Genomic DNA, 15,768 nt, shown 5'->3' on the forward strand with positions numbered 1-15,768 from the left:
AATGCAAAATATAAAAAGGTCCTAACTCAAAACAGCTAGGAAAGGAGTAGAGGGCAGGAAATAGTCAAACCCAGGGCTGAAGTCAGTAAATTAGAAACAGGGAGAATAATGCAAAAAAAATCAACAAAATCAAGAATTGGTTCTTTGAGAAAATCAACAAGCTAGACAAACCCTTATCCAAACTAATTAAAAGGTCCAGAGAGAGTATCCAAATTAACAAAACCAGAAATGAAAAGGGAGACATAACAACAGAAACACCTCAAACTATTCCACAAAATAGAAACAGAAGTAACACTACCTAGTTCACTCTATTAGGCCACAGTTATTCTGAAACCTAAACCATACAAAGACCCAACAAAGAAAGAGGACTTGAGATCAATTTCCTTCATGGAATTTATGAAAAAATACTCAATAAAATTCTCACAGACAGAATCAAAGAATGTATCAAAAACATCATTCATCATGATCGTCACAGGGATGCAGGAATGGTTCTATACATAAAAATCCTATCAACATAATCCACTCAAAACAAAACATAAACAACATATACAAAACTCAAAAGAGTCATATGGCCATCTCATTAGATGCTGAAAATGCCTTTGGAAAAAAATCCAATACCTCTTAATGTTAAAAGTTTTGGAGAGATCAGGACTTCAAGTCACATAACTAAATATAATAAAAGCAATATACAGTAAGCCATTAGGCAATATCAAATTAAATGGAAAGAAACTTTAAGCAATTCTATTAAAATCAAGGACAAGACAAGGCTGCCCCCTCTCTATTTAATATAGTACTTGAAGTTCTGTCCAGAGCAATAAGACAACTAAAGGAGACCAAGGGGATACAAATTGGAAAGCAAGAAGTCAAGGTATCTATTCACAGAAGATATGATAGCATACATAAGAAACTCCATAAACTGTACCAGAGCACTCCTACAGCTATTAAACAGCTTTATCAAAGTATCTGGTTATAAAGTTAATGAAATCAGTAGCCCTCCATTATGCAAATGATAAATGGTCTGAGAAAGAAGTTAGAGAAACAATACCCTACACGATAGCCACAAATAGTATAAAATATCATGGAATAACTCTAACCAAGCAAGTTAAATATCTGTATGACAAAAACTTCAAGTCCCTGAAGAAAGAAAGTAAAAAAGATATCAGAAGATGGAAGGATCTCCCATGTTAATGGTTTGGTAGGATTAACATAGTGCAAATGGCCATCTTACAAAAAGGAATCTACAGATCCAATGCAATCCATATCAAAATTCTAACATGATTTTTTTAACATACCTTGAAAGAGCAATTCTCAACTTCATATAGAAAACCAAAAAGTCAGGATAGCCAAAACAATCCTGAACAATAAAAGAACTTCAGGAGGAGTCACCATTCCTGACTTCAAGCTATACTCAAGCAACAGTGATAAAAACTGCATGATATTGGTACAGAATCCGACAGGTTGATTAATGGAATTGAATCAAAGACCCTGAAATAAACCCACAAATCTATGGACACTTGACTTTTGACAAAGAATTCAAAACCATACAATGAAAAAAGAAAGAAAGAAAGAGAGAGAGAGAGAGAGAGAGAGGGAGGGAGGGAGGGAGGGAGGGAGGGAGGGAGGAAGGGAGGAAGGAAGGAAGGAAGGAAGGAAGGAAGGAAGGAAGGAAGGAAGGAAGGAAGGAAGGAAGAGAGAAAGAAAGAAAGCATCTTCAACAAAAGTTGCTGCTCTAACTGGCAGTCTGCATGTAGAAGAATGCAAATAGATCCATATCTATCACCCTGAACAAACCTCAAGTCCATATGGATCAAATACCTCAACATAAAACCAGATATACTAAATCTGATAGAAGAGAAAGTGGAAAATAGCCTTGAATACACTAGCACAGGAGACAATTTTTTTTAACAGAACACCAATAGCTCAGATACTAAGATAAACAATTAATAAATGGGACCTTATGAAACTGAAAAGTTTCTCTAAGAAAGAGGACCTCATCAATGGGACAAAATGGCAGCCTACAGAGTAGGGAAAGAACTTCACCAAACCTACATCTGACAGAGGACTAATATCCAAAATACTTATAGAACTCAAGAAATTAGATACCAACAAATCAAATAACCCAATTAAAAAATGGGGTACAGAGCTAAACAGAAAATTCTCAACAGAGGATCTCTAATGGCCAAGAAGCACTTGGAGAAATGTTCATCATTCTTAGTCATCAGGAAGATGCAAATCAAAACGACTCTGAAATTTCATTTTACACTTTGGTCCTGCTGTTATTTGATGTGGCAGGTCAGGTTTGTACCCAGGAGGGGTGGGCTCCCCCTTCGCTGAGGAAAAGGGTGAGGGGGAGTGAGGGGAGTGGTTTTTGAGCGTTGGAATAGGAGAAGAGGATGAAGGGGGCCTGTGATCTGGATGTAAAATGAATGAGTGAATAGATAGATAGATAGATAGATAGATAGATAGATAGATAGATAGATAGATAGATTAATGAAAGAAATCTATCTAGAAATTCTCTGCCTTTGAAGTCATAAGTCATACTGTCAATGAGACAGTACCTAGATGTCAATGCAAACTGAGGAGCAAATAATGAATTGGATTAATACCCACAAGACATTTCCACAGTTGAATAAAAAACACAAATGAATTATGCCCCACTGCCAATAGTAACAATCTTGTCCTTCTTGGAGAAAGGGAAATATAATTAGAGTAGTTGAAAAATTAATTTTCAACATTACAAAACTTGTGAAAAGTGAAATTAACCTAATTCCACTTCTTTCTACCTTTCATTTCTTTTTTATTAACTTTAGTGTGTACGCAGTATAGTTGTGTGTGTAGGTATTTGTTCTTTGAAAAAATTCATAGTATTGACAAGCCTTTAGCCATGTTATTCAAAAGAAAGAGAAAGCCAATCCAAATGACAAAATGAGAGATGAAAAGGGAGACGATGAGGAAATTCAGAGAACCATAAGGGCACCCTTTAAAAGTCTGTATTCCACCAATCTGGAAGACCTAAAGAAATGGATGATATGATCTACTGAAGCTAAATCAACATGAAATAATCTAAACAGACATGTTTCCCCCACTGAGAGAGACAGAATTGAAAATCTGCCAAATAAACAGAAACTCAAGGCCAGATAGATTTACTGCAGAATTCTTTCAGAGCATCAAATTGTCATGGATTTTACATTCACTAGTTCACAGCAATGATCTTAGTTTCTCCTTTCAGAAGAAGGAATTATTGGGATTGAGAACAATAATAGCAATCTTAAAGAGCTGAAGAAAAAAAAACATTATAGAACAGTTTTTTACACCTGAATGGTCCAAAGGTATCTATTTAACCATGACCTTCATCTGATTTCATGCCAAAGCTTTGCATCAGGACTAAGGGAATATATAATATAGGTTATACAATGAAGCTTCAAATGCCTAACCAAAAGTCTCATACTAGGATAAGCAGATACAAGCGCTGAAAGAAGTGTCAAGGTCTATCTGAGAAAGACTATCTCACTGTGAGATTTAATGTATAGCCTATGACCACTATAAAAAGCCAAGCACCTCAAATGAAATTATCTATAATGTTCAAAAACAAACAAACAAACAAAATAAAACAACAACAAAAAACAGAGCCAGAACTCCACCTTATAGCAGACTTTTTTGGTTAAATAGTATTACTTGTAAACAAGACTAACATACACAACAGGGGAAAGAAATCCAGAAAAATGTTCATTTACAAAACTGCAGCTATAAAGTCTATCTGTAACAAATGTTTTAAAACATATTTGTGCTGGAAAAAAAAAAACCAAGAAACTTCACATACCTTGGTGTGTAATGCGTTATAAAATGTACTAACAAACAAAATGTCAAATGCTGCCAACAGAACTCCATGGTACTTTTCAGGAAGGCGTTTGGTTTTTTTTTTTTTTTTTTTTTTTTTTTTTTTTTGTGGAACGCTATTAAACATGGCTATCTAGGAAGCTTATGTCATTTATGGATTGGTTGGTAAAAATGTCCAGCCAAATGAATGTAAGAAAACTTAAAGTTGTTGGCTTTTTCCTACCGTACCAAGATCAGCCTTAAGATCTGTTGGCAGACTTAACTTTCTTGATCCTTTGACTGAAAAAACAGAAAAAGGAAAAAGGCAGTTGTTAATCATGTGAAATTAAAGAGGAGTGTGGAGGGCAGTACGTTTCCCAGTATAGTCAGCAGCAGCCTTCTGAGAATTACACTTACTACACATTTATGGGAACAGAAGTATTGTCTCAATATTGGCTGCCATTCAGTAGCAAACTACTTATTAAAACAGAAACACAAAAAGCATTTGTTTCTAAAGTAAATAATTAAGAGAATATTTACATAGATTATTACACCAGGCGTGATAAGCAATTTCTTAATGGAAAATTACCAAAAATTAATTTCAGATATATTGAACAGGTAGCTATCACAAGGAATGTTTAAACTTACATTATGCACTACAATGATAAAAGTAAAAACACTAACCTTTAGAGTTAACTTGGAGTATAAATATCTAATTTAGCTAATTTTCAAATATTATGCAAATGTAATTGCCTGGTTACTAATATTAATGTAATTTAATTTACTATGGGACAGTATATTGATTATATCACTCATCATAGAAGTTTATTCTTTTGATTTAAAAACGGTTAGTGTTGATCAGATCAGTTTAACTTTTAGCATTGTTATGCATAGTGTAAGTTTCTCAAGTCATCAGGCGTGAGAGCAGTCATCTTTACTTACTAAGCCATCTTTTTGGCCTTTAAATATATTTTTCTTTTGTTCCGAAATACTAGTTTTCTTTTCTCTCTCTCTCTCTCTCTCTTTCTTTTTGTTTGGTTTTTTTGTTTGTTTGTTTGGGACAAGGTTTCTCTGTGTAGCCCTGGCTGTCCTGGAACTCACTTTGTTAGACCAGGTTGGCCTCGAACTCAGAAATCAGCCTGGCTCTGCCTCCCAAGTGTGGGATTAAAGGTGTGCGCCACCATGCCCAGCTTTCTTTTCTTTTATTTCAACAATATAAAGATGTAAGATCCATTCATATTTCACAAGTTACACAAACCTTAATATTATGGTTTAATTCAGTTGCTAAAGACTGCTGACTTTAATATGACATCTATATTACATAAGAGCAAATATAAACTCTGATAAAGTAAAAGCAGCAGGCAAAGACATTTGTGCATCAGTCTATAAAAACTGAGAAGCAATAAAGTCAGATTTTAATAACTTGATATTAACAACTACCAGCATAAACAGAAGATGCTTTTTATATCAAAACACAACAAAAATCACATAATAATGTTGGGGTGATGCAGTTTATAAAAATATCTCTTACACTGCAATGACTGGACCTTTTGCTAGACCTCACATCCAAACTTAATTATATACCTTAATGTTAGATAAGATTTAAGATTACTACTCTATTGTATACTCAGCCTGTTTGTTAACTTTCCATTAAGATAACAATGTAACAAACAATCTTACTTGCCTTGGATTTCTCATGTAATCAGCTTCCACAATATAAGTTAATGTACAGCTGAAATCTTAAGTTATGTGCTCTTCCATGCCCCAGACCCAGAATAATGCATGTATTTTATGATAACCATTTGCTGAAAACATCAAGTATAGGCTGAAGGCTATTATATAAAATAAATATCCACCAAAAGTGATGAAAGCAACATAAAGATATTGTTTGATAAATCATTATGTTTATAGTATTGTTTTTTATCTTGGTCAGTTGAAGTCTGTGACTTAATCCTTTGTAACATTCTCTTAGAAGAAGTTGTGAAGTATCCCCATTTCTTCGCCATGTGATGCTTTCTGTGTGTTTCAGTAAACAAGAAAGCAAAGCCTTTTGTTAGAGACAGACAGACAGACAGACATAGATAGATACAAGCAGACACAGATACAACAGAGGAACCTACACAGGCACACAGAGGTGACAGAGAGGGACACATTCAGACTAATAAGACACACAAGAGCATGGAAACACAGGAAGAGCAAAGGAAGGAGAGGATGCAAATCCAGGTTTACTCTTGGCACCAAGGGGAAGTGCTTTCATTTCTGTTATTATTACTTTATTATTAACGCGTTCAAATTGACCACATAATAGTACTTCAAAAGAGTTTATATCATAATTCAGACAAATTGAAGAGGTGAGGATTTCTATTCTGATTTTAAATAGGATCTTTAACATATCTACATCACCCCCTCTCTTCATATACATGATTATATGTGTATTATGTGAATATAAATATATTCATACATGCACATATTTACATATTTGTGTACATATGTATACATATATATGTATATATTTAACCAGATTACAACAATTTTTTTAAAGGCCTATAATCCTTGCCAGACTTTAAAAGTCCTGATTTACAGAGCAGGAAAATTCTTACAAGGACAGGCCTCCTAGGAGACCTGCAGCAACCCAGATTCACATTCCCTACATTCTTTTGTTTTGTTTGGCTTTGCTTGTTTTTCCTATAGGCAGGGTTTCCTTACATAGCTTAAACTGGCTTTAAACTCATGAAGCACTTGAGGATGACTTTGAACTATGATTCTTTTGTCTCTACCCCTGAGCATTAGGATTATCCACATACATCACATGTCTTGGTTTGTTTGGTCCTGGAGGTAGGAACAAGGCTTCTGGGATAATTGACAAGCACTCTGCTAACTGACCACATCCCTAGTCCCGCCCCCCCCATATCATTCTTTTATTCCTCAATTATTTTATTTATTTACATCCCAAATGTTGCCCCTCCCATCATTCTTATAGTACACTCACCCCGATATGATAGCATTCATGGTAAATGACTTTGGCTTTCAGAGACACTCTAGAGTTTGAATTCTCAGCACCTACTCAGTTTACCAGCTACCTTTCTGACCCTCTGTAGACTACTTACTGCTTATCAGAAACCTAGGGCCATTCTTACAAAGCTTGCCCTCAATTGTGGTACCTGGGGAGGAAAAGGGTGACTAGATGATTGATTGATGAAGGAACTTCCCTAATAGCAATGCTACTAACAGGCCTCTGTTACTATGCATTCAATATTGTTCTTCAGCTTCCCTGTGAATTGACGACGATTTATCTGTCAAGGTATCTCACATTGGGCTGGGGATATATCTTAGGTTACCTAATGCAGGCAGAGCAGATTAGGGAAGCATGTTCAAGTGTTGGAGAGTAAGAGGAAGATAATATAAAAGTTATATTGGGAATGCTTATTGATACTCAGTGCCTGAGGTTTTCCCCAAGTGCACTTAGATCTGGCATGTGAGAGCAAGAGTCAGTTACTCAAGAGGGACAAACCGAGACAGCTGGTCAATGCCAGAGCAGAGTCCATTGGGTTTGAGTAAACTGGAATTTATGTAAGGTGACCAAACTCATGCAGCCCTCTAAATTTCTCCTTTTTATTGTTAATTAAGCTAAAGCATATATTCCACACTCATTGCATAGTGTTAGTCAAAGAAAGAAGATGAAATAGAATTGTCATAGTGCCTGGTAGACTAGCACACAAGAGGACTGAAGAATTCTGGTTCAAAGAACACACAGAGCTGTTCAAGCTGATACCCTCACCCCCACACATAGTTCTGCTCTACTCTGTTCTTTCCATTTCATCTGTTTGGGTAATTCTCTGATATGCTGCAACAACTGCTATAGGGCTTCCTTCTCAAGAATAAACTCTTAATAAAAATATGTATCAGTGGTCTGAGTTTGAAACAATGTTACACTTGTAACATTCCACACACCAGATGCCAAAATACTGGAAGGGACTTAGGTTAACAGAAATTTGTATTTTAAGGTGTTTTATAAACAACATTGAAGTCCAAATGCTGTCAGATCACAGTTTGAGAAACAGTATTATAAACCCTTCCTGAGTAATGACTGGCCCACAGGTCTTTTTCCAGAGAAAACTTCCATGAGAAACATTATCTGTAGTGCATTTCAGTTTCCCATGTAAGACAAGCCATGTAGTTCTTAGTGACTAAATGAGCACCACATATGGTAGATACATTAGATATAGATGTCACATCTCTAGATCTTAAAATTGGTTATAATTATATTTTTCAAGTTAATGTTTTTAGCTCTTTCCTTGATAATTTTTTTAAAAATTTTATAATGTTTGGTTATCCATTTTTAAACAAGGGCATCTTTTTCTTACTATAAGTATTTATAAGTATGTAATTTTGACTTTTGTTTTTGATATGGTAAGCTAGTACATTCTAAGACCCCAATGTCTTTTTAAGAGTGATGTCACATACTTGGTCCATAATGACTTATTCTCTATAAAAAAAATCTGCTATGTCACACTGTTCATATTGCACATTCTTGACTGATTTACAGAATATCATGCACAGACCATATGATAGTTAATTGGGCTGGTTCAGGAAATATTGTTTTAACAATTATTAGCGTTTAATCACTTTCTTCCCCCATCTCTAAAGAAGCTCATGGCCTCATGCATGCTAGGTAAGAGCCCAACCACTGTGACTACTGAGCTACCTCACCAGCTTCAGTTCATTTCTTATGACCCTAGTCATGTTTGGCTCTGGAAAAATTAGCAGGAATTTATTGTTATTTTTAATATTCTGTGGCATGCTTTTTGAAAATAAAAATAAAACAAAGGAAATACAATGCAGAGTTGTATATTACAAGTTAAACTTTATTCTATGTTAATTATACCTCTGTACATCTGACATAAAGGAATTAAAATGCCAAAGAAAGCATCCCACAGTTGACTCAAGCCCCACTTACTAAATTATAGCTATCAACTTAGGTTTCATTTTTATTTCTATTGAGATAGTTTCTCATATAGTCCTGCTTCATACAGGCCTCACCAGCTGAGGACAATGTTACATTTCCCATTCCTCCTGCTGCATTTCCTGAGTGCTGCCCCACCACCTCTAGTCTGTTCTGTGCAGGGAACTGAACTCAGGGCTTTAGGCATGCTACCCAAGCACTCTGTCAACTGAGCTGTTTCCAGCTGATTAATCAGACTCCTTTTACTTATTTATATCACCTTTGCTCTCTCATATCATCTTCCTCATAACTCAGCTGTATCTTTCTCATTGCGCCATCATGTCATTTCAATAGTTATTATTATGTAAATTTTATGTGGCTTTTGTCATTTGATGAATGAACACTGAGGGGAATAAAATCTTTAGGTTTTCCAACCAAATAGAAATAACTAAAAATTTTAACGTTTTTCCATTGAAATACTCTTGTGCTTTAATTTTCTCACCATAAAAGGGCATATAGAAACTACTATTTATAAAACTCTAGCAATTAATTTATCTTTCTTGGCTATTGATCTTACTTGGCATCTATAACATTAATAATTCTTTAAAGCTACAAATCTGGTTATATCTATTTTTTAATGAATGACTTTGTTTTCTTAAAGATTTATTTATTTATTTAATGTATATGAGCACACTGTTGCTGTCTTCAGATACACCAGAAGAGGGCATTAGATACCATTACAGATGGTTGTGTGCCAGCATGGGGTTTCTGGGAATTGAACTCAGGACCCCCGGAAGAATGGTCAGTGATCTTAATCACTGAGCCATCTTGCAAGCCTCTGAATAACTTTCTTAAAGGTACACAGCCTTGTGTTTAAGTTTGTTTGGGTCCCAATAAACAGTTTCAGGTTTTAAGGCCTCTGTGTAGTATTGTGATGATAAAACCTGTAACGAATAATTCTTTAGAAAAACTTTCTGAAATGGCAATTCTTTGCTAGAGTTACAGTGATGATCAATGGTTGTTGCTGGTTACAGAAATTAATTCACTGAATTATACAGGCTAATGGTAACTCTATAATAAAATCTCAGTTGGTGGGCATTGGCATTTCCTCTGAATTTCCTGTTTGTCTTGTCCTACTTTCTCATAGGCTTCATGAAGTTATTCTGCTATATGATTTTTTAAAATATCAAAATTCTATGTAATATTTTAAGATCAAGACAAAAAATGCCTTATGAATCCCTATTTTATAATGTGACATAACTATCTCTCATTTGAATACATACTTCCAGCAACATGCCTTTTATTTACCATTTTTTGACCTGTGTTTTTAGTATAAGTGAGAATCAAATCTTAAACTGTGGAGCAAATTGGGAAGAAATGAGTATTTTGTTTGTTCATAGAAAAGATTTTCACCTTCACCTGGCAAGTGGTGCACTTGACTCCTCTGTTTCACAGCGGGCATTTCATTCCTATAAAAGCCTGGTGCTGCCTCAGGAGTTCTGGTGGCAAGTCCTAAAGGAAGGGAATACAAGACTATTGGCATAGAATTTCTCAGCCCGACTGAATAAGAATATATCTTAAAGGCCAATTTCCTAATGACTACACAGGAGGCCTGTGTTGATCTGTGCTGGGCTGTGTGTGCACGTGCATGTGGAGATCGGAGATAGATGTCCAGTTTCTTCCTTCATCACTTTGCATCCTCTCTATTGAGGCAAGGCTTCTCAGTCAAATCCAGAGCTTGCTGATGTAGCTGCTCTAGCTAGCCAGCTTGTTCCAGGGATCCTCTATCTCTGCCTCTCAAGGGCTAGGATTACAAGTAGACTGCCACATTACCTCACATTTATGTGGGTGCTGGGGAGTTGATCTACAGTATTCACGATTATATGACAAGTATGTTACTCATGGAGCTATCTCCTCAGCCCTATTTTGTGCCTTTATTTAGTACATTATATCGCTCTCTCTATATCTGTATCTAAGATATTAATTTCTATGATAAAGATATTGATTGCTCTTACCCCCTTATGCTCTCGCCTCTCTCTTGCCTCTTGCCCCCTTACTCCCAATTTCCTTCCCCCCTTCTTCATGGCCATGGCTGGCCCCCCCTTTTTCTACTTTCTCCTTCTCTCTGCCTTTCTCTGCATCTGTACCCTTTTAACTCCCCTCCCCATTCCCTGAATAAACTCTATTCTATACTAAAAAAAAGATATCTATTTATCTGATATATATCTGACATATATGTATATATACATATATATACATACATGTGTGTGTGTATGTATGTGTATATGTGTGTGTATGTATGTGTATGTGTGTGTGGTGTGTATGTAATAATCAAAGAATCACTTAGGGTTTTGTTGATATTGTTTTGGTTTTGTTCTTGTTTTTGAGATGGGGGTCTCATGTAGTCCAGGCTGGCTCAAACTTCTGATCCTGAGGATAGTTTTGAACTACTTTTCTTTTCTTTTTTTTTTTTAAAAGACCTATTTATTATTATACATAGATACACTGTAGCTATATATTATTAACTCTACTTTGCCCTCTAAATATAGATATATATATATAGAGTTTCTATGAAGATGCTGCAGGATATTAGATGCACACTGATTTTAGATCAAGAATTAGAAAAACAGAGTTGGTTCTTGCTTTTGAATATTTTTATGACACCACATTTTTATGACATTTTAATAAAGATATATTTAATAAAAATAAATATCAGTCATCCTGGTGTTTGTGGACTTGGTTACTTAATAAGGTTTTTGTAGACTATGGGAAATATGAGTTATAGGGTTGATTGTAATAACAGAAATAGAAGGAGTCTTGGGACCTGATGGGAGCATAGAAGAGGATGCACTCCCAGGCAAAGGATTGGAAAAAGGCTCATGGTCTTGGGAAGATATAACCCTATCATTAAAGATTTGTTGAGTTTAGAACTCTTTATGGGAAAAACATACTACTTTCTTTAGAAAGTTATACTCCTCTCAGGTGACTGGGGTAGGACTGCATATTAGTACCTATCTACCCCTCTTGGAAGATGCGCTTATACAGGACACAAGTTACACAGCACTCTGAATGCAAAGGGGTTTCATAGCTTTAGAAAGTATTGATTTAAAAATATTTTTAGTATAATTATTTTTGAAAGTTGACTACTGTTTCCTTTGTGATTATTAGTTTACTTTCTGTTCTTAATTTTTCTTCAGTGGATAGCATAATGTCTTACTGTGGAAACTGAAAATTCTAGTTGAATACTTTAGTAAATGAAAAACCAATATAAAAAACATATTATTTTGAATAGTGAGAATCAAATTCCAGTTGGCTCACTGGATTCTATTGCTCCCAATCTACACTCTATTCTCTTTCATTACCTCAAGTAAATACTTGATAGCCTGTACTTTTATCTGTTATTCGTAGTATATTAAAGTATAAGAGACTTTGAGAACACAGAAAATCTATAAAATAATTACTGTTTTCCCTAAGTGCTAGATTATCTTATTACAATAGGCTTACAGTGACTATTAACACTTGATTTTAGTGAATTTAATGGGGGGAGGGAACGGTCTAAGATCTTTTGTGGAGAATTACTACTGAAGAAATATCTTTAAACTTTTTCATAGCAAAATAATATGTCTACCCCATTTAGGAAGATACACTTAACTGTCAATTTTATCCTTAAAGTGATAAATGAATTCCATTATAATATGATTTTATCTCCAAGAAACAAAACATGCAGGTAGTCAAAACTGTCCTGTTTTTCAGAAATATACTCGATCACACGTAAGCCTCTTGAGCTGCCTTCAGAGAAGAAGAGCAGTTTTGTTTCCAGAGGTGTTCTACCTCCTATGAAAGAATAAATACTACAGGAAGGGGGGTAAGGGTAGGATAATAACCAAAAGCTTTCAGCAATTATCACAGTTATGAGCATCTTAGCCTTATTCTTTTTTAATTAGATATTTATTTCATTTACATTTCCAATGCTATCCCAAAAGTCACCCACACGCTCCTGAAACAAAGATGTTACTAACATCACATCTATGCAATATTATATGGAGGCCTTAGACAACATTTTTCTTTAGAAGAAGAAATAGAAATGCCATTTTCACTGGGAATATAATTAAATATGTAGACAACCCGAAATAATTTATAAACTATTAGAATTTATAAATTTAATGAGTTTGCTGGGTACAAGTACAATTTGTAAATATTAATTATGTTTTAACATTCTATCCACAAGTGACTAGAAAATTAAATCACATTTATAATGAATAAAAAATAAAAACAAAAGAATAAGTAAGATGAACAAGACCTCTGCAATGAAAATTAAAAATCACTACTGAGATAAAGAACACATATAAATGTGTAATACACAGGGGACATTCAATATTGTTAAATATGTGAATTATACATAATTGATCTATAAGTAAAATTGTAATAACAATATAAACATGTTTATATGCAAATTAATAAATTATTCATAAAAGTTAAAAAACTAGAATATATAAAACACTCTTGAAAAAGGACCAAAAATTTGGAGAAACTACAATGTCTGCAATATTTAATAAGGCTATATTAATTAAAACAGTATGATCTGAGTAAGTAGTATACATTCTGTTTTGAATAGGAGATAAAGCTCTCCCTTCCAACACATGCACACACCACATAGTAAAGTCTACTGACTAATCGCGAAGGAAAGGGTAATCTCCACGTAAATATCACTTATCATTTGGATCACTAAACAGCTTCTTCTTCATATTATACATAGAATAAATTCCAATTGGAAGTTAAATGTGAAATATAAAACAGTACATTTCTATAGGATAATATTAAAAATAACTTCATGATTATATTGGATAAGACTTTTCTTTAAACAAAAGGGCATAAGGCATTTCATTAAAATAAAACATCATCAAACTGAAATACATTAGAACTAGCACTGACTTTAAGAAAGTAAAGAGAAGGCCACAGAGAAGGTGCAAAATATTTAGTAGCATATACATGTAGCCGAAGACTTCTAACACACACACACACGCACACCCACACACACATACCTCTATAAATAAGAAATGAATAAAGAGAAGTTGGCGACCCAATCACAATGAGGAAAGAGTTAAACATCTTATAAAATAAGATAAATGTAGTACATATAGAACTTTTTAAAATCAGACATTAGAGATGTGCAATCCAATTTAATTCTACAATGAGATTATACTACAAAATGAATATAATTTTTAATACTAAGTGCACTAACATTGTATATCAGGAAGTATATGAAAGAAATGAACCCCCTGAACACTTTAAAATGGAAATAAATTGGTAAGCTACCTTAGAAAACTCACTAGTAATATATTTGCTAGCTACTCACATTTGTGTGTGTGATATTTCTCTTTTAGAAATATATGTAACAGAAATGAGTTGATATTTTAGTTAAAAAACCTAGATGCTTAGTTGTCAGCATAAAAACAATCAATTGTAGCCAGAACAGTATGTCTCCACTAGAGCCCAACAACACTACTACAGCAGGCACTGAGTAATTCAACATAGCTGAGGCACAAGAAAAAGACCTAAGCTAGCCTATGTAAATATGATAAAGGTACTTTAAGAGAAAATGAATAAATGCCTTTAAATAAATCTATGAAAACATAAATGGTGGGAAGACATGAATAAAACATTTCAAAATTTGAAAGTGGAAATGCAACAAAACAAACAAACTGAGGGAAATCTGGAAATGAAAACTTTAGGAATTTGAACAGTACCCTCAGAGGCAAGCTTTACTAACAGTATAAAAGGGATGGGAGAGAATCTCAGGCACTAAAGACACAGTGGAAGAAATGCATAGGTCAGTCAAAGAAAATGTTAAATCTAAAAAACTTCTGGTATGAAACATCCAGGAAATTTGGGACACTAGGAAAAAACTAAATATAAGAGTAATAAGAATAGAAGAATGAGAAGAAAAATTAAAAAATAATAAAATTAAAAATAGAAAGAAGAAGGAGAAGAAATCCAGGTCAAGGGCACCAAAAATATTTTCAACAAAATCATAGAAGGAAATTTCCCTAACCTAAAAAAAGGAGATACCTATCGAGATACAAGAAGCATACTGAACACAAAATAGACTGGACTAGAAGAGAAAGTTCCCCTGGCACATAATCAAAACACTAAACATACAGAACAAAGAACAAATATTAAAAGTTTCAAGGAAAAAAAACCAAGTAATATATGAAGATAGTTGCATTTGATTAACACCAGTGAAGACTCTAAAAGCCAGAAGGGCCTAGACAGATGTTTCAGAAACTCTAAGAGACTACAGATCACAGCTCAGATTACTATACCTAGTAAAACATTCAGTCAGAATAGATAGACACTTGAAGTTCTTGTCATAGAGATCTTTCACTTCCTTAGTTAGAGTCACGCCTAAGTATTTTATATTATTTGTTGCTATTGTGTTGTTTCCCTAATTTCTTTCTCAGCCTGTTTGTCCTTTGTGTAGAGAAAGGCCATTGACTTGTTTGAGTTAATTTTATATCCAGCTACTTCACTGAAGCTGTTTATCAGGCTTAGGAGTTCTCTGGTGGAATTTTTAGGGTCACTTATATATACTATCATATCATCTGCAAAAAGTGATAATTTGACTTCTTCCTTTCCAATTTGTATCCCCTTGATCTCCTTTTGTTGTCTAATTGCTCTGGCTAGGACTTCAAGTACAATGTTGAATAGGTAGGGAGAGAGTGGACAGCCTTGTCTGGTGCCTGATTTTAGTGGGATTGCTTCAAGCTTCTCACTATTTACTTTGATGCTGGCTACTGGTTTGCTGTAGATTGCTTTTATCATGTTTAGGTATGGGCCTTGAATTCCTGATCTTTCCAAGACTTTTATCATGAATGGGTGTTGGATTTTGTAAAATGCTTTCTCAGCATCTAACGAGATGATCATGTGGTTTTTGTTTTTGAGTTTGTTTATATACTGAATTACGTTGATGGATTTCCGTATATTGAACCATCCCTGCATCCCTGGGATGA

The 15,768-nt window shown here is 34.4% G+C and overlaps 1 protein-coding gene across 13 annotated transcripts in view; it reads right to left on the reverse strand.

Annotated features, from left to right (window-relative positions):
- Stxbp5l (syntaxin binding protein 5-like) overlaps positions 1 to 15,768 on the reverse strand; it is a 277,941-nt gene that overhangs the window by 39,500 nt on the left and 222,673 nt on the right. For 8 of the 13 annotated variants that reach the window (XM_006521886.4, XM_006521884.4, XM_017316899.2 and 5 more), the window contains one exon: positions 10,178 to 10,270. The exons of the other annotated variants lie outside the window; for them this stretch is intronic. In XM_006521886.4, coding sequence (XP_006521949.1) covers positions 10,178 to 10,270 — 93 coding nt within the window. The remainder of the gene's footprint in view (positions 1 to 10,177; positions 10,271 to 15,768) is intronic. 13 annotated transcript variants of the gene reach the window in all.

This window comes from Mus musculus, chromosome 16, assembly GCF_000001635.26.
Source record: "Mus musculus strain C57BL/6J chromosome 16, GRCm38.p6 C57BL/6J".
In the NCBI taxonomy this organism is placed as follows: domain Eukaryota; kingdom Metazoa; phylum Chordata; class Mammalia; order Rodentia; family Muridae; genus Mus; species Mus musculus.